This window comes from Phaseolus vulgaris, chromosome 2 (assembly GCF_051622355.1).
Source record: "Phaseolus vulgaris cultivar YP4 chromosome 2, ASM5162235v1, whole genome shotgun sequence".
Classification (NCBI taxonomy): Eukaryota; Viridiplantae; Streptophyta; class Magnoliopsida; order Fabales; family Fabaceae; genus Phaseolus; species Phaseolus vulgaris.
In genome coordinates this window covers 43944012-43964259 of record NC_143499.1, presented here as the reverse complement: position 1 = coordinate 43964259, position 20248 = coordinate 43944012, and the positions used below count along the sequence as shown (strand labels likewise).

Below are 20248 nucleotides of genomic sequence, written 5' to 3'. Positions count from 1 at the left end.
ATATTAGGTAACCTTAAAAATACATAAGTAAATTAGTTATGGAACCAACTTATCTTGAACTATCAATGATTAACAAGAGAGATGATGAGTTTGACAAATTAGACTAACAAATTAAATTAAATAATCTCTAATGCGAAAGTTATACTATAAATTTTTTATTTATTTCATATATTTAAAACCTTATTTGTTTCTATACAAGAATTTTATGAAACCTATACTTTAATATTATTTTATTCACACTTTAATCTTTTAAAACTTAAAAAGCAATTTTTTATTTTTATAATTCAGAATCTTTAATTCACTTTAATCAACATGCAGTAATAAAAATATTTTTACAAGACTCAAGTTTTAAATTTATGAACATTAACCTTTGCATAAAAGTTTTGAACCAGATAGATTTAAAATAATTCATCAGATGTTGTGAGTCATGTCATCCCTACACATAGGAAATACATACAAAAGTTTAATTATGGAAAAATTTGTGATTGTAAGGAATTTTTTTATAGAAGAGGATGAGATTGAAAAGGTTGATATTTTTAACCATTACAATTTTCTGTTGTAGGTGTTTTATAATGGGTATTCTACATTGTAGTATTACAAGATATTAAACAAGACATATTGTGTACTCTGTCTCCTTTTCAGAAATGAATACTTCATTTAGATGGTAAAATAAATTATAATTGATTAAGACTATTAAATTAACAATATTATACTCTAATGTTCTATCCGAAATCTATAAACAAAATCATTAAGAATTTTGCAAATAATACACATTTTTTTTGTAACCACAAGAGTTTTGCAACTACTCAATTCTGCATTGCACACATCTTCAAATTACTTCCAATATTGCAGCATGGTTCTGAAAATGATATAGCATTGGAGGTGTAAAATGCATGCATCTACTCGCTCTCTTCTTCGCTATTGTCTATGCTCAAATGATTCATGTTCTTTTCCAGAGGTGGGAGCCCATCTTCAGAATCTGATGAGTTCTGATTTTTGTCCTCACCTTCTGCTGTCACAACTGTGCACACAACAGCACAACATACAAAACTAATTACGATAAAATTCCTAAATAATACTTTAAAGGTATCTTACACATAACAATATTTTTCTATTGTGACACAGTAAAATAACAGCTCCTAAAATGTTTACTTGAACACATCAGCACATTCAAGGGTTCATGTACCACTTTTCAAGAACCAGCATAAAAAACACATTCACAAACTATGAATAGCTTTCTGCTCAATCTGCCTTTTAAAATGTTGATATAATGCAAATTCAGACAGATTAGATAAAGGAGGAGAAAAAATTAAGACAGCATATATATATATATGTGTGTGTGATATTCGTTGCATCTGGTAGTAAGAATCTTACGATTCGTAAGATACGGCCTACGAATCGCGCAATTCGATTCAAAACAGGACCTTATCGATTCAAATCGGGTCTTGAATCGTTTTTGGGCATGAATCGGACCATGAATCGCGTGAATCGTGGATTCTCGATTCTATTTCCGATTTGGTTCCGATATTTTTGAATCAATCATATTCTGGAAAATCATTCTGGAAAATTCGAAAAAGGAAACAAAAGATAGTAAAAATCCGAAAAAAGAAGAAGAAAGATAGTGAAAATCCGAAAAAAAAGAAGAAAGATAGTGAAAATCCGAAAAAGGAGATGAAAGATTTAATTTTTTCCAAAAATCTAAAAAAACTTAATAAAAAGAACAAAACGGACAGTCACAGACCATGAATTTGCCTATAAAAGTCAAGAACGCAGTGGGGAAGAATGCAGTGGGAGAATAGAAAAATCATGAACATTTTAACTTCATATTTTGATTTTTGATTTAAAAATATATCATATTTTATCTATTATGTATCTTACGATTCATAATAAGATTCACGATTCATAATAAGATTCAATTCACGATTCAAAATAATCGAAAAACGATTCACGATTCGAATATCGATTCTATAACCATGATTCAGATACAGAGAGTACGTTCAACAGATTAGGTACGTTCAACAGATAGGGTAGAAGGCTAAATAAAACTGCCCTAAAGGAAGGGTAAGAAAGGGTAGCCCAAAGGCTTTGTGATGCAATCCAAGGTTAGCCTCAAAAAACCAGGGAAGGTGTTTCCAAAAAGGGCAGCGCATCCAATGAGGGACACCCAATTGCAAAAGGCTCCTGCTATCATATGGTATGAAGAGAGTTACACGTATACAGCGTTACCTCCATTCAGTGGAGAAAATGTTTCCACTTGAATCCATGACCTCAACAAGGTCATCGAACAGCAAGATTGTGCATCAAGGTTTACCCTCTCTCGAAGATTACTTAGTTATGACCACCGTTTTAAAAAAAAGATATTACATTTACAACCAATACATACCTTCACCATCAGTAGGAGCCCTTGGAACCTGTCTTGCTTGTGACAGCCAAGCATTTTGAGCACAAACAATTTCAGCACTATTTTGGCATTTGGAGTAGATCCTGAGTAATTCCCTGCATTAATTAGTATAACATTGTCAATACAGAAGAGTTTATGAAATTGCGTGCAATTGAAAAATTAGTCGATTGAATCATGTGTTAGTCATGTATCTGGAAATAAAACAATAAGAATGAATTTGTATTTCCTTATAAATCCTTGAATTCAAGGTAGCATTATATAATAATAGATGAATTGAATTGTGTGTTAGTATACACCTGATCTTCTAATTATAGCCTGAATACAATCAATCACAAGAAAAAATAAGGGACTAATTAGAGGCAATTTAGGAGCTAATGGTATGCTAGATTGCAGCCTAATAATCACATGTATTGTTAGGAATCTGGATTAGAAAATAGAGAAAAGACATAATATTTCTTGATTGCAAAAGAACAGAACAGAGAACATTGTTATCCCCTCCAAGAGTTAATCCTTTCACAAAGAGTTCCCCTTCCACACAAAGTTCACAATTGATGCAAAACAGAAAGAGTTGTTAACTAAATTTCCCTATTTATGCCTTTCTTCATTTCCTCCTATTTATGCCTAATTAACCCCTCTAACTAACTGCTGTAAGAGTTGGTAACTAAATTTCCCTCCTCTCCAAACTCCCAATAACTATCTAGTTATTTTACACATGCCCAATCAATTCTAGCATTTTACATTGTTGAAAGAATTGACAACACGGATATCCCAAATTAAATTTTACAAAAAGGTCTGTCCGTGGTTACATACAAAGACAGGTTTTACAACAGTATTCATTCGCAAGTCATGCTTACTTAAGTGATACACTCAACTAAAAGGATATAATAAACTTCAGAAAGGACAGAAAGATATTGTAAATTAAGTATCTTTTTATAATCATAAATTCCAAGGTTTGAATTGAAGAAACCAAGAGGGGCTCAGAGTGCCCTGTTACTTTGTTCATATAAAAGATAGGATAAATAAATACCGTGCCAATGTTTCAACTTGAGCCCCCAAATGTCTCAAAAGTGAGGAAAATCTGAATAACAAAGTTATATCTACGAATTAGATCATATTCATACCCATTCAGAGACATAAAAGCATGACCCCATTTGAACTTTCCGAGCAATAAATTTGCTGTTTTTTCTTCCCCACTGCAATATCACAGTAAAAAACTTCAACCATATAGCATTGAGAAATGGATAATCTTCAATAATAAATATTAATTCAAATTAAAATAAACTATGATGCAAGTTAACAGTAATATACATGTTGCAAACTGCAAAGCTCAGACCTAAATTTTTATCTGAATGTTCATAATTTTACAATTTATGAACATTTGGAGATAGAATGATCACACATTTCTCGCAATGATAGTCTAGTATGGTGGCAAATTAGCCCTTCCTAAGTTTCAGTTACATTTTTTCGGTTGGGTGGGGGGAGTGGAGTGAAAAAATTATAGAGCACATCAGCAAAAGAAAAAATATATCATCTAGTCAGAGGCCAGAGATAAAGCCATTGTGGTACCATATTGTCAAAGCAGCAGATAAGGCCTCCACACAAGACAGTTGACATGGACGACCATAATTTATTGGATTTGCTGCTACAAGCCATGGCACTGCAATTAAATGAAAATATGAGAAAGTATTAGTACATTCCATGTCAATAGAAGCAACCTTAAACAGGACAGAAAAGATTAAATGCAATGCCACTGGAAGGAATTTTTAAGCATCACAGATAACTACAATATTACTTGAGTCCAGCATGGATATTTTCATCCAAAAGGTCTAAACACAAATAACCATGTAACATGAAGTATAGAAAACAAATTTTGAATATATTGTTTTCGGTGGTTAAGTCCATACAGAGACGAGGAGCAGCACAACGTAGCCTCACAAAAGGCACATCATCTAAGCGGGCCCATGAACAATCGACAACAGCCAACCCTTTCTTCTGGATTATAGAGTAATCTTCTCTTGAGACACATTGACTTCCAGCAGGACTGTCAAAAACAGAATCACAGAAAATCGGTAATCACAGTTCAGAGAACACAGGAACTAACAACTAGTAATATATATTGCTACTAAGCAGTCAAAAGAAAATGCATTGGTTTAGTTGACCTTGTTGAGAAATTTGTGCTTTTTCAAGAATTGCTTCCTTTAAAAATGCTTAAAAAATAATATTATACAGAAAAAAGTGAAGTTATTTCTTCCTCTTTTGCTTTCTATTTGCTTGCTTCTCTTTAGAAGAAAACGTTTGCCTCTGTTGTCATTTAGTCTTATACTGTGGTTAAACACCTAAAAAACATCAATATGTGCCTTTCAAACTAAAAAATAGCTTTGTCAATTTCATTGATGTTGTTCTTATTGTGGAACAACACTAATAAACCTCCTCTACGAATAGCCAAAATAAGTTAATGTTTTTCTTATAAAACTAGACTTTAAATCTAACTCAATCTCACAAAAATGGTTTAATAAGGTGAAGTTTGCATATCACTAATATATTGTAATTTGACCAACCACTGCTTGTCTTGGGATCTTTAACACACCCTCTCACACCAAAAAATGGACATTTCAAGCGGGGGACTAATTATTTGTAGGTGATCCAATAGAGGATGACATGATAAACACAACAAATCTCTCTTGGATAAGCTAAGCTCTAGTACCATCTTAAAAACCTAACTCAACTACAGAAAATCAGATTAGTAAGGTGAGGTTTGCACCCCACTTATATATTATAATTTAACCATATCACTAGTAGATGTGGGATTTCCATCACCTCAAGCCAAGGACTAGACATCTTGAACATGAGATTAGATATTTGTAAGTGGTCTAAGAATGATCCTATAGCGGGTGACATGATAAACTCAACAAATCTTGCTAAAATAGGCTCCAAAACCACTTATGAAGTGAATTTTAATCCTAAATCAACTTTCTAAAACTGACTTAATAAGATGAGATTTGCACCTCACTTAAATATTACAATTTGACCATATTACTAGACGATGTAGGATCTCTAACACACTCACTCACGTTGAGACATTGAGCAAGGAATAGAAGGAGGCTCAATAACGGGTGACACAATAAAGCCATCAAACTTCGTTAGGATAGATAGGTGCTTGATAACCTATGATACCATCTTATAATAGACTTTAAGTCTAACTCAACTTCATAGAATCAACTTAGTAAGGTGAAGTTTACACCTTACTTATATATTATAATCTGACCATATCTCTAGTTTATGTGAGATCTCCAACAGTTTTCAATGATTGAAAGCAACCATCCATTGTTTGAAAAAAGAACAATAACTAAACACTCAACCAAAGTAGTTAGACAACTGAAATTTTAACAAAATAAATTATATTGCCAAAAGGAGACAGGTTAACAACAACATAAGTAATAAAGGTAGAAGCCAATAACATTTGCTACACCTCTAGTCAATGCCCAAACTACTAGTTGATAAAAATAAAAAAAACTTGCTGATATATTGCATAAAGATAAGCCACATTCAGGCAAAAGTATCATTTGATCGTAGATATAGTGAGAAAAAGATAATTTCCAACAAGATACCTTAAAACAACGCCTCCAAAACCATTACTCACTCGTAACTCCTGTATAGAATCAACTCAAATCAGTACTGCTGTCATATTGAGCATCTTTAGATCATGCAATTGACCTTCATAAAATATTGAATCAACAATACCAAGGAACTATTTGTGAATTACTTCTGCAAACACACACCCTTAATGATAATGAATACTAAATTTAAGATCATTTAGACATCCATAAATATTCAATCAAATAGTAAAGATTTACTTATATTTTAATAATATATTATGCATTAAAATAACAACAAAATATCAAATAGATTTTGAATTGTATGAAATTTGACAGAATTTTAATATACTTAAATCCAATGGTTAAATTGATAAAATTTACTGTTAATTCTCAATGTCAATTAGCTGGCCCATTTACACTATATTTATATGATTGGATCATGGACAGAACAAGCTGCATGGGTGTGCACTACTGTAGCGGACAGCAGTTACAATTTCAAGGGCAGAATAAATATTGGGGTAATTAGCAACATTCATATAGGGACATGGTAGTTTCCTCATGCAACTTAGTATTATATGATATATGTATAAATAATTAAACGGGAAGGAGCAAGGCAGATTTTCAACCATTATAACATCTAGAAAATTTGTAGTATGAGTTCTCTCTTCTTAGAACTTTGGACAAGGAGAACTGAGTGTTACATATTTTATCAAGAAGCCAAGAACAGTCATTAAAGGTGTAAATTTGCCCAGACTTTAACCCTATCATAACACGTGTGAGTGTATATATATATATATATATCTGTTTTTTGTGATGAAAATTTGGATTTAGGGAGAGAATTCCATGAATGCAATTAACCAAGAGCAGGGAAATCAACAGCTGAATAACTTCCGATGTAATTGGGAAAGTGAATGAGATATTTGTTGGAGAAAGTAGATTGTTTGAAAATGAAAAATGTATTCTGCTGAGACTCTAAGCCACACCAATAGAATTAGTTTGTTACACAAGCCAGGGAGAGAGAAAAGCCTCCAAAAAAATTCCCCACTACACTGCCACATCAGCAGAGTCTAATAACCAACTAAATGAGAAAACATGATATGAAAAAACTAAATGGTAAAAGAAATAAAGCATGTAATAACACTGAAGCATAGTATAACAATGGTGTTGCTAGCTAACACATCATACTAATGCTGTAAGATTTTCACTGGTGTAGGACTTAGCATTTTACTTTTTTAATGATCCAACTACTGAATCATAATTATTGATTAACTTGGGCGTCAATACCAAATCTAGTTACAGTTGAGAGAGAATAAGAATATAATCAAATGGTTCTCAATTATTATTTTTTCCCATATTTTAAAAGTATATATTATGACTATGTTCATTTGATAAACATCAATGAGTCATCAAATAATGTTAGATTTATCTAAAATTTTATAAATACGATTTACATGATAGGAACTTTCAATTTAATGGCAGGTTTAGGGACACATTCGGTTCAAATGAGAAGTTATAATGGTGCAAGGGTGATTTTACAACAAAGTAAATCACTCCATCTTGCACACACACGCAAATTTATGTAACGTCACTACAACCAATGACTTAGTTGTTACCCTAGCATTCAAAATCAACAACACTTTGCATTTTGATGTGAGAATTGACCTTTATAAAGTGTTACTTATTTTATACGAAAGAAATAACCAATCTAATAATGAAAATGACACCTAACATCCAATTAAATCTGATACAAGATGTAGGTAGACACTTATATATTTACATAATCATGCTTATGCTTATAAATGCAAATATGTATGAACAGAGTACACCTAATTATGTGATAATGATAAATGCTAATCAGAGAGTGAACAAAAATAGATAACAGATACTTGCCTTTAGCAAGCCCAATCTTGAAAGCTTCCGACCAGTGCACTTTTTGGCATCGCATTGCCCAAAATCCTGAGTCAACATCACAAGAAACAAATTACATTCAAAATAAAGAGATACATTACACGGCATATGAATATAAGATTAGAATGCAGTGATGACATATATAGTAGTATAGCAAACAAATTGAAGGAACATTTTCAAAATAATTTCCAGCGTTTAGAACTAGGAGGCAGGGCAGAAATCCATAAAAAGTTATAAATTTATTTCAAATTGTCAACTTATAAGTGACCATAAAATATGATAGAAATGAAAGTTTTTTTTTTTAAACTGATATCATTGTAATATGACATTATGAATAGTTCAGGAGTATTTGCATTCCCAAGTAGAACGAAACGACTCAACAAAGACCAATGTAAGCATAAATTCATCAGTGTGACAGTATCACCATGGAATGTGTACTAAGCCAATGCCATCCTTCAAACAAACATCAATGTATTTTTTTATTTACAAAAAATAAAAATCAAATATGTAGCACAATAAAAACCATGCAGTAGCCATTGTCCTGTTTCTTACCCAGAAAAGTAAGCAAATCATGAAAAGATAATAATCTCAGTTAAATTAAAATTAGTAAAACGGTTAAATGCATACCCACATTGCAAGCTTTATTTTGGGTTCCGTGAGCTCCTCCTCCTCTTCTTCAATCTCACCATTTTCTACGGTTACAGAAAATATCAAGCGGCGAACACAACCCATGTTATGTTTGAAAAAAAAAAGATGAAATCAAGAAGTACCCGGAAGAGAGCTTTGAGAATCGTCCTCTCTAAAGCAGAGCAAGATGAATGAGTAAGCAAAAGACGCGTAAATAAGAATAAAAAAAAAAAAAATCACAAGCAATTGGAAAGAAGTTACAGTAAGAGTTGTTGGTTGTGTCGACTTGATTGACCGCGATGAGTTCTGAATCTCCTTTGTCTGTTATTCCCCATTTGTGCTGAAGAACGCCAACCAGAAAATTGCCACACACAACGTATCTTGCTCGTGACACTGATCGCTGCTCTTGTTATGGCGTTTAGGTTAATATATATGTTCTTGATCCTTGTTATGCTGCTCTCAGTCAAATTATTCACTTTAGGTGAAAATTACCAATATTAATGAATTAGGGCAAATTTTGTTAAATTCGTTATTTACAAGGATGCGCGTGTAATAATAAATATTGATATTTTATTTATGGTTGAAACTTTTTATTATTTCTGTAAATAAATAATTCATTTGGAAATAGTTTAATATTTTAAAATATGTGTGTAATGCAAAAGCACTGCTATCTATTAAAAATATGTGTGTAAACTATGGTTTTGTTTTCTAAAATTATGGGATAATAGTTATTGTAATTGTAAAATAGATAAAGATAAATAAATCTCTTATTAAAATAAGTAGAAAAATATTATTTTTAAAGCAAACAAATTAGATAAACACATACAGAAATAGTAATCTATTTATTTATTTTTAAAAATAATCACAAACAAACCCAAACTACAGTGAACATCATAAATGATTTTAAAGTGATTCTAATATATATACTTTTTTACCTTAAGTTGGTACAATTTACACTTAGAGAGTTATATGTTTTAATACTATTAAATACCAGTCCTCATGACATTTTTTTTCTGACTTTATGCCCTCATTTTCAATTATATCCTTTAAGGTAAAAAAAAATGCAGAAAGATAAACACAGTAATAATTATTAATAAATTGAGTTAATTCGGTTTCGGGTCAAATTTTTGGGTCGGGCTTAAAAGAAACGGGTCATATGTGGTATCATCGTTTCTAAACGCAGATAATCATCAAAATCACAGAACAGAACAGAACATCCCTGAAAATTTGTTGTTTTCATCTGGGTGGCCAAATTAAGGTTGAGTTGCACACTGTCGTGGAAACATTCACTCCACGCTATCACTCACTGGATCCATTCAACTTCTTCACTCTCAATCTTACCTGTTCCCACTGCCATGTTGCGCAGGTAGGTACCCTACGGCAACGCTAGTTTTTTCCTCTTTTCTCTTTCTTTTCCATCTCTAGGTACCTGCGAAGTCGATTCTTTTTCATCCCAATAATTTGATTTCTCTAACCGCTCTTTTCTTTTTTTGCGACTTCAATTCTTAGGTCCATTTTGCAAATATCTTCTTGCCCAGCTCTAAGAACGAACCCCAAACGTTTTGTATATCAGGTTCTTTTACATTTTATTCATAATGCAATTGATGGAATATGTTCTTGCTGGCTACCCTATTTTCAAAAGCATATTTTTTTGCTTCTTACTTTTCAACCATTTTGGTCATTGCCCTTCATTCCAAATGGCTCTGGTAAACTGAAAGGCCTATATTGGGTGCTATTTACCTTTGGATTCAGATCTTTATGTGCATATTGGGAAATTAGAAAAGGATAGTAAGGTTAAAAGTAAGAAGAAGATTAATCTTGCCACCTCACTTGTGGTTATGTCACATGATCAAACACAAAGCTGAAGGGCAAAATAAACTTTAAGAGCTAGGCATGACTTGGAAATTATGTAGTCCTTAAGTTGAAACCCAAACTGAATAGCATACGATTAGTAAGCAGAGATCATAGAGGCCTCAAGTAACAGAAACAAATTCAGAAACTGAAGCCCCAAAACTAATCAAAATGACAAAAATGTATTTATGATGGAAAACGTAGTATTAAATAAATAAGTTTACAAGTCTTAAGGTTAATCCTAGTTTTTGCTGCTGCATGGATGACTCTCCTTGGTTGGAGAAAACTAAACCTATGTTTCCAGCTATTTGCCGCTGAATAAGACTTTTTTCAAGCTATATAAAGACCAATGTTTTTGTCACTCACAATGTTGTAGACTTTTTATGAGTGACAAAGCATTGACAAGAGTGTTCATAAAATTGGGTTCCTATAAATTTCAATCAGGTTCATATGTTAGCCTTTTCTAATTTATTACTGTTATAATTATAGAAATAAGAATTTGATCATATATAACCAAGAATATCTAGATTATATATATATATATATATATATATATTCCAGTATCATATCTTTGTTACTAGAGGATATCAAATTTCCCATATTTATGTACTGATTATTTTTTCTCAATATAAATAAAACACCCTTGCTGTCTCAGAAACACATGGTGGTTGGATGTTTCTCTCTTTCCTAGAGGTTAACGATTACCTTATTTTCTTTATTACATAATTCAGCAGATACCTTTACATCTATCTTCACAAAGGAATTTCTCAACTACATCAAAACCAGGGGGTGCCTCAGCTTCTGGGTCTCCGGGCAAGCCACCTGAGTCTAATGGCTCTCTATCAAAGTTTTTCATTGGAAGTGTAGCTTTAGGTGCTGCTTTTCTGGCAGCGTATCAAACTGGTTATTTGGATCAATATCTTAAGAAAGAGCATCATAGTGTTCCACAGGAAGCTCATGTTAATGCAACCATTGAAGAATTGAAGACTGTACAGCATTCAACGGACCAGTTAATTTCACCTAATGAGAAATTAAACAACGAAAATCCCACTGTACAGCTTGCAGAGGAGAAGATTGATGCACATTTTTCAGAGTCAGAAATTGTAATAGAAGATCAAGTGGATAAGCTGAATCCTGGGCAAGACAAATTTAATATTGCTGAAGATGGTATTGCTGCTGCAAAAGAAAACCAATTGCCTGAATATTCTCAAAGCAGTCTAACATCTGATGATCCAAGTAAAGAATCTGTTGTGCAAACTGACAGGACTATTGGAATAAAAAGCATTGAGGCGGACAATATCCCAAGACCGGAAAACGGACTTCAAAATACACTCACGTCCACACACAGTTCAGTATCGGATGAAAATGGGACGAAAAATATTCCATCAGTGCAATTAGAAATACAAGAATCAGAGGAGAAAAGAGAGGTACTTATGAGTTTGTATAAGCTTGATATAGAGGTTAATAGTTAATATCAGGGTTCCTCATCATCCACTGAGGATTTTCCTGTTAATTTTTTTTCTAAAGTAGATTTTAACATTTATTTCTTTTTATCCATTACAGAGTGTATTAGGCAAATATGTAGAGCAACAACCCACCCTCCTTGAGGAGTATCACTTGAAGAATAAATCAGAAAGAAACCCTGCAACTTATATTTCCCATGGCTTTACTGAGAATAGCCATTTCCCTGAAGAACAAGAGGTTACTTTAGAATCTTATATTTTATTTTTGTGGTCCATTTATTTATTATCTTAAACATACATGAAATCTAACATGTTGAAACACTAGGCACTTAGTGGTGCAATGGATGAGTTGAAAGGTGGTTATGTGTCTGAGGATGGGAAACTGGTTTTCGATTTCTTGCAAGCCATTCATGCTGCTGAGAAAAGACAGGCGGACTTAGATGCACATGTTTTTAACGAAGAGAAGAAAGTGTTGAAGGTTTGGCCTATAACATACTATCCATTGTAACTCGTTCTCTAAATCCATGCAAGTGTGTTTAATATTGTAGAATTATGGTTTAATCTTTGTTTAATTAGGAAAAATATGAAAAGAAGTTAAAAGATGCAGCTGCCATGGAATTCATGCTCGCTGAGGAGGCTGCAATGTTGGACAAGGTAACAAGCTTTTTGGTATTCTCTCTTTAATTTGTATTCAATTTAACATATTTTTTATTGTTGCCTTTTGGGTCAAATAATTGGTTTGGAATAAAAGACCTTGAGGAGGTTGACTTTTGTCTTGAATAATTGGGTTGGAATAACATGAGTAAGAAAGACTTTCAGAGAGGTTGACTCTTGTATTAAAATAGAGAATAATTTTTGTATAAGTGGGGATGTCTGGCTGATGGGTTTGTTGTTCAGTTTATATACATTTAACTCAATCATAATTACTTACCCTTGATTCAGCAAAATAGTTCAAATTAAAATTGAAGTTATTCTACTATATTCTGAGTTTGACTCAATAGTGATCATGCAAAAATAATCAGAAACCAATTTGAACTCAGCTTGTCAGATTTGTTTTGTAATTGTGAAGCTTGTTTTGTAATCAGAATCCAGTTTTTAAGTCTGATCAAGTTGAACGTATATGTGTTGTTTGCCTTTCCCTGACAATTCCTCTCCACATTAACAGAATCCAATTCTATTAAGTTATTAACTCTGTCTTTCCTCCTCCTTTCTCCTTTTAATACTTTTCAGGAGCTAAAGAGAGAGAGAGCAAAAGCAGCCCTTGCTGTCAAGTCGCTTCAAGAAAAGATGGAAGAGAAATTGAAGACAGAACTTGAACAAAAGGTGCATATTTAGTTTTTTTGTTGGTTTTACAAATACTGTTTTCTCATTTCCTCTGCATGGCTGCTGTTACTCTTATCCGTTATTATATAATACTCCCTCTATCCATAATAAGTGTCACCCTAGTTTTTTTGACAGATTAATAAAAAAACTAATAAATAGATGGAAGAGAGTAGTAATTTTATTAAGCTAACCTTATTATCAGTATTACATTGAAAAGCTAAAATGACACTTACTAGGGGTATAAGTGGAAATATTACATTAAAAAACTAGAATGACACGGATGTTGGGACTTTTTTTTCCTTAGATGATAGTATCATGGGAAGGAAGGAGTATTTGTTAAAACAATATATCTTTGGTGATTGCAGGAAGTTGAAGCTGAATTGAAGTTGAAACAAGCTCAGGAATTAGCAAAGGCAGAGTTAAATGCAGCCATAGCAAATGAGAAGGCAGCCCAAATTGAAAAAATGACTGAAGCAAATGTTAATGTGAGATTTCTGCTAAAATCACGCATGGGTAGATCACTTCAAAATCTTCATATCTTGATTTCAATTAATTTATGAAAAAGGGTATACTTTTGATAGGTGTCATCTAGAAGAATAAAATAGCCAGAGTTTTCTATGAGTATAAAAAATTTCTGTAGCTACTTATACTAAGACTTTTTAACAAAGGTCTTGGAAATTAACTCATGGCGTGCAAAAACAATGTCTAATCTAATTATGTTTTTAGCTGTCTCCTGCAATTGTTATCAGATTATAGTCAATTAGAACTCTGTTTGTAGCAGACTGTTTTCTTAGTCATCAGCAAGTTTCTGAACAGAGACAAAGTTTGTTTGCCAGTGTAGATTTTTTGGTACATTATGCCTTCTACTTTCTCATTCTTTGCATATGAACGCTGCTTGTTCATTACATAGTAGTCTCATTATAGAGGAATTTTTAGTACAGTGTTCATATCCAAATGTAAGTGCGGGCAGCAAAGGAATGGTGTATGTACTTTTGATACTAGGGGAGCTGTCTTAACTTAAATGTTTACATGCTGAGAACCCGAATAACATGATTTGTTAGACCTTTCTGTAATTACAAAGAAAATGTTTTAAAATTATTTGCAACTAGCTTTCAGTACAGCTGCATATGACCTTGAACAGAAATGTGAAATGTATATAAATGAATTTCTTGCGTTCAAATATGTTTTTGTCCATGGACCTGTGTTGCTCTATCTAAGGATGAGCCATAGAGCTATAGTAAGTTTAGATGTATTGTGCTGGATATTTGTTTTCTCAGTTGAAACTATTATTTTCTTTTTCATCTGTATGTGTTGTTAGACAAGTACAGCATGGCTTCCTTGAAATTATGGGGAAAATCGTTTGGTTATGCAACCTTAACCTTCTAAGAATTGATCAAGTAACATTCATGTTGAAAAGGACAAAAGACTGGGTAAACTATTATTAATTGACTCTATGGTTTAGTTAGCAAGGTTTGACTTGAAATATTTATTAATTGACAAACTTGTTGACTTTATTTCAGTGGAAGTTAAGATTTGACTTGATTAAAAAAAAATCCTTCTATTTCTGTAGATAAATGCCCTATGCATGGCATTTTATGCTCGATCAGAAGAAGCCCGTCAGAGTCATGCTACACAAAATTTTGCTTTGGTAATGTTTTCTATTTATCTGTTTCTTTGTGCTGTTTTTATCCATCTTTCGTCCGTAGAGCTTTAGTGACAAAATATGGGTCTATATTATTTCATTGATTTTTCCAGTCCTGCTTAGTTTCTTCTTTTGTGCTTGGATCCTGCAGAGAGCACTTGCATTGGAAGATGCCCTATCTAAAGGATTGCCAATTGAGACAGAAATAGCATCTTTGCAGTCCAATCTTGTAGGCATAGATAAAGATTCAGTTTTGGATTTGGTGCTAGCATCCCTTCCTGAAGAAACGCGAAGCAATGGCACAGACACACAACTGCAGTTAAAGCACAAGGTAAGCCGTGTTTTCACTGTTGTTAAAATTACGTAGAGCTTTGGATTGCGTGTTCTATATAAAATAAAGTTGCTACATTTCTTCTGCAAAATGTTGTTACTTTGACCCTGTAAAACTTTCATGTGAAGATCTGCTAAAGGTTGTATGCTCTGGATGCTTATAGCATGGACATGGATCCCTTTAAATTGATTTCCTTAATTTCCATCACTGATCAATCTCATTGGTTATGTTTTTGACATCCAGTAATGCTCCTATCATGTTAAGCTTCCATAGCAACGAATCTATACAAAACAATTAGAATTAATCTAATGAAGCAATTTCTGATTTTCTTTAACTCCATCAATTCTAGAATGAATCATTTACTTTTGGATTTCAATCATAAAGGTTTTGCATTTGTGCATGTTCTGCTACAGTTTGAGGCCTTAAAAGATAGTGTGCGACACTTCAGCTTTTTCCCACCAGGAGGGGGAGGTATATTGGCACATTCTTTGGCACATGTAGCATCCTGGTTGAAGGTATGTGAATAACTGACCAACATGCGGTGCTTGATGTGAAAATAGAATTTTTTGGGGCACTGAAATTGGTTTCTATTTAGGCACAATACACGTATTTATATTAACTTAGGTTATTTCTTCCCCTTCACCTTGCCCTAACTCCTCCCATTCTGGCTTCTATTGACCTCCATCCTATGTCCTACTTTGGTGCGTGCTCAGGTTAGGGAAGACGACCAATCGGGTGACGGAATCGAATCTGTCATCAATAAAGTAGAGAGTTATTTGGCTGATGGAAAACTTGCTGAAGCAGCAGATTGTCTAGAAGAAAGTGTGCGAGGCACAGAAGCTGCAGAAATTGTTGCAGGTTGGGCGAGGCAAGCAAGAAACAGGGCTATTTCTGAGCAAGCTGTGCTACTTCTTCAATCCTATGCCAGTTCCCTTAGCCTTGCATGATTCTCAAATTTTGAATATTTACAAAACCATGTTTATTCAACACCTAAGGTTGCAGAGATTATCTTTGGCGGATTATGCCAACGGAATTAGTGACCTACAAGGATAACAATTAACGTTTTTCTTTCAAAGCAGCTGAAATTCGTTGATTCTGTGATTTCTATGCAACTCCAAAAGGCTTTGGAGTTTTGACTCAAGTGATACAAGGCTCTGTATAATTTTGCCTTTTATTTTCCTCAAAATAACTAAAACGTTGCATTGCAACCTTTTGATATCTCAATAATATACCAGAGACTTTCAATTCAAAGAATAGTTTTTCTTTGTGCACGTGTTCACTGATCTTATTTTCTTGCTCTTGTCATGAGTTTTACCAGTTCAGAGACAAATTTAGCTTCTGATACTCTTTTTTCTATTTCTCGTTTCTTCATTAACCTTTCTAGTTATTATATATATTAATGAAAGTGTTATAATATGAGGTTATGTTTTAGTAATATTCACACAAAACAGGTTTTAAAATTTCGTTAGAATGTTATTGGATTCTCTCCAACATTTTTGTGGTGTGATTGTTTTAAGTTTCCTATTTTGTTCCTAAAAAATGAGGATAAGAAAAAACTTTAAACCTACTAAACTAACCCTGATCTTGGCTTGACGTGTATGTAATTGATTTAATCCATACAACTAATTGATGCTTTTCAAGATTATTGAATTAATTTGTTGATAGTTTTTTATTACAAAATCTTCCAAACTCATTCAGTTGAAAACTAATTTTGCTTCTGGTATTGTGATGGTTGTTGTCTTAATGAGTTTTAACGATGACAAGATAAAAAAAGTGTGTATTTAGCTGAAGTACTTGTAAATACGGTATGTATTGCTACGTACAAAATACACACACAAAAATCTCCTGCCAAATACGAAAACCAAAAACTGCAAGTGAATGATGTTGTTTATACAGTGATTAAAATACATTTTAATCTTAAGTAACTTTTTTTGTTCTTAATAAGTTTGTGTTTGTTTATGGTGTGGTCAATAATGTTTTATTGTTATTGTGGCTTTTGATAGAAAAAAAAATTCTAATATGATCTCTGTTTTTTTATTGACATTCTTTCACTATTGAATTATTTATTAAATAACTTGGTGATTGATAAAATTGACACATGTATTTTTTTATTATTATAAATGTGTAGAGTTTGGTTTTTGTGTTCAATAACTTTCTTTCATTTTGTATTTATTTGTTTCCTATAATTTATTGATATATTTTAAGAGATAAGTTATCTAATAAGTGACCATGCTAATCATAAAATAAGATTAACACATGTATTTTTTTTTAAAGATATTTTATTTAAAAGAAAACATTAATTAATGTGATGCAAGTTATTTATTTTCCCTTAGAGTTTGTAGTCTTATTTTCTTTTTATAAGATTTTTTATCTCTTTTAAATTTTATTGTCAAAGAAAGATTGAAAAAACTGAGATACAATCCTTAACTAGATTACATTAATTAGTTTTGTTTTGTTTTTTTAATAAAATAATTTTAAAAAAACTACAACGTAATAGAAACCAAACAAAAATAAAATATTTACAGGGAAAAAATTATTGTGAACAAAAACAAAATCTTCAAATTTATTAAAACTAAAAACTTACTTTAAAAAAATTGCACGTATCAGTTCTCTACATCTACTAATCTGTCACTTAAGAAATATTTCATGATTTAAAGAGTGTTCGTAAATTAAAAAAAAATAATCTAATACTATAACAACTTTTATTGAGTACCCCAATCAAAATCACAAATTTATTAGGAAAGAAATATTTAAGCCTAAATTTTAAATATAAGACATCATATAAACTATTTTAAATATACAACTATAACTATAGTTCATCAGCAATGCGCATTATTCTAAAATCCTTAATATCCATATTTAATTTCTTATAAGTAAAAAAAGAGAAATATATCTAAGAATTCTGGAAAATAACTTTATTACAGTAGTGAATTATGATATAACTATACATTTCTTACCGTAGTTCTTATCGGCTTGTATTTTTATTATATCCACTAAACATATCTTCTTATGTTTGTGTATTTGCATTTTTTAATTATAATTATGAAATAAAATTACATATTTTTATTTTGTTTGATTTTCACTATAATAGAAATAGAATATTAGCACACAAAAAATGTTACACAAATCTTTCATTTTGTTGGATGTGTCTTAATTTCTATGCACAAACTTCATGTAAACTTTCAGAACTACGTTATTAATTTGAGATTGCACAGACGAAAATAATTTTGGATATGTCAAAAGTTGAAAAGCAAAAAACTCAATTCGTTTCAAACGATTTTAAACTCAACTATCTTCAACACAATTTTAGAAGAAGAAAATTTGATAATAACGTTATATTCTCCTTTCTGCCATTTTTGAATATCTGATAAATAAAGTATCTAAATAAACAAACAAGTAATGCTTTAAAAACATAAACATAGTTAATATTATTATGCTAGCAGGCAAATTAGTAATATGTTATAAACGAATATAGAATTAGACAAAAACCTATGTTAAGAAATAAAAAAATATTTAGTAAAAAAATTATTAAAATGAATTTATATATTTCATGCTATATTATAATATTATAACATTAATGTCAACCAAAAAATATTAATTTATTTTAATAATTTTTTTATTAAAATATCTACAATATGTAAAGTTTAATTTAGAAATAAAAACCAATTTTACAATAGATAAAAAAATATATTTAATCCTACTAAACTTTTGTACTCTTAATTCATTTCTTAACGAGTTCCTTAAGAATCGTTATTTTTTAATTACCAACCAAATTAGTTGAAGTACCAGGATACTGCCTGTTTCTGTCATTAGCAAAATACCATTTTTTTTATTTGTACAAGTCCTAGTGAAGATGATTTTAAGGTTCCCTATCTTTTTTCCATGTAGTTATTTAAACTAATTTTCAATATTCGGTTGTTTGACAGACAAATTTAAATTATGTTATTCAATAAATATCAATTTGTAAGCAGATTAATTGTTCAGAATGGTAAAAATTAAAAGTTATATTTAAGAAGATGATGACAAGGAGGAACAAAAACAACTGCAAATCAATTCATTGTTATTTTTTTAATGTAGAAAGACACTGCACATGGCAAAACTTACCATCCAGCTAACGAACATGTTTGTTTTGCATATAAAATGGAAAGTGTGGTTGTGTTTTCAATCATTTTGTCAATGAACAACCCTCAAATGTTTTATTTCTTATTATTTTGTGATCTCCAAATGCAGATTCAGTAATGACTCCACTATTCCAATCACTGGTGCCCAGTGCTGACATTTCAACTTCTGAGATTTATAATATACTATTATTTAATTTAGGAATGTTAACAACAAATGCTTAACATGATATTATATAGTTTACTTGTTACTTGATTTTTCAACTTCTACAAATAGTGATAATAAAGTTTTCAAGCTTTTATAATTTGCTTCTTTTTTAATCTACTTCAGTGTCTGTCTTCTGTGGCTAATAATGACATAGTTTTATGTTATCCTAAAATGCTGTCATTGTAGGCACCAAAATCAAACATTGAAGTATTTTGTGGCGTTGTCCCACTTTTCACCATGTTGAGGGTGTCTTAATGTTTATGAAATCTCAAATATAATTGGATATGGTAAACTATGCATAAGGAAGAAGATACTTTAGAATTGAGACAACTCTTTAATGGTGTTTATAAATCATACTAATAAGTATTACATGTAGCGGTATGACCCATTCGGTCTTCCTGACCGACCGATCGACATAAATAATCATTAACGTTTAAATCAAAATTAGTGAAGCTAACTTACAATTAAAAATTAGGTAATACAATTATAAGTGTGATTTATCTCACTAATCAGACTCAATAAGGTAAGTTCTCTTTACCGCGTCGGAGTGCCTTCTATCCAAAGACTGAGAGTCGAAGAAGTCGAAGGAGTAACGCGAAGATCGAAAGGATCACAACAAAATCCTAACAACCTAAAGAGTTCTGTAGATCCCATATCCTAGAAGGAACACATATAAAAGTGTTTTTTAATTTTTAAAATTTATTATAATTATTGATAAAAACGTGTATAAAAAAATAAAACAATGAATATATATCCATAGGATAAAACAATGAAACCTCT

General features: G+C 31.6%; 2 protein-coding genes across 4 annotated transcripts; one reads left to right on the top strand and one right to left on the bottom strand.

The window, feature by feature from the left end:
- Positions 1-656: 656 nt before the first annotated feature.
- LOC137812392 (RNase L inhibitor protein-like protein) lies at positions 657-9001 on the bottom strand. The gene is made up of 10 exons (XM_068614347.2): positions 8794-9001; positions 8676-8704; positions 8533-8597; positions 7888-7953; positions 6010-6050; positions 4306-4442; positions 3968-4058; positions 3523-3594; positions 2384-2496; positions 657-1021 (listed from the first exon to the last, which is right to left on the bottom strand). The coding sequence occupies exons 1-10, from the start codon at positions 8865-8867 to the stop codon at positions 900-902; spliced, it is 810 nt and encodes a 269-aa protein (XP_068470448.1). The 5' UTR covers positions 8868-9001; the 3' UTR covers positions 657-899.
- Positions 9002-9698: 697 nt separating this feature from the next.
- Positions 9699-16393, top strand: LOC137812391 (MICOS complex subunit). Of its 3 annotated transcripts, none has more exons than XM_068614345.2 (12): positions 9699-9898; positions 10042-10105; positions 11115-11810; positions 11947-12084; positions 12172-12324; positions 12423-12500; positions 13077-13169; positions 13535-13654; positions 14740-14817; positions 14963-15142; positions 15556-15657; positions 15856-16393. In XM_068614345.2, exons 1-12 carry the CDS (start codon positions 9888-9890, stop codon positions 16087-16089), a joined length of 1947 nt encoding a protein of 648 aa, XP_068470446.1. In that variant the 5' UTR covers positions 9699-9887; the 3' UTR covers positions 16090-16393. The 3 variants fall into 3 exon arrangements, 2 of the variants coding, with proteins under 2 accessions (XP_068470446.1, XP_068470447.1); XR_016518810.1 differs by having other exon boundaries at positions 9702-9898; positions 13535-13682; XM_068614346.2 differs by having other exon boundaries at positions 9702-9898; positions 11118-11810.
- The last annotated feature ends 3855 nt before the right edge of the window (positions 16394-20248 follow it).

Excerpts from the sequence above, each read along its gene's own strand:
- LOC137812392 (XM_068614347.2), bottom strand. The coding sequence starts at position 8,867 with ATGGGGAATAACAGACAAAGGAGATTCAGAACTCATCGCGGTCAATCA. Across the intron at positions 4,059-4,305 it reads TTGTGCTGCTCCTCGTCTCT|TGCCATGGCTTGTAGCAGCA; the intron begins GTATGGACTTAA and ends ATTTAATTGCAG. Across the intron at positions 3,595-3,967 it reads TCTGCTGCTTTGACAATATG|TGGGGAAGAAAAAACAGCAA; the intron begins GTACCACAATGG and ends GTGATATTGCAG.
- LOC137812391 (XM_068614345.2), top strand. Across the intron at positions 11,811-11,946 it reads AATCAGAGGAGAAAAGAGAG|AGTGTATTAGGCAAATATGT; the intron begins GTACTTATGAGT and ends TATCCATTACAG. Across the intron at positions 12,501-13,076 it reads AGGCTGCAATGTTGGACAAG|GAGCTAAAGAGAGAGAGAGC; the intron begins GTAACAAGCTTT and ends AATACTTTTCAG.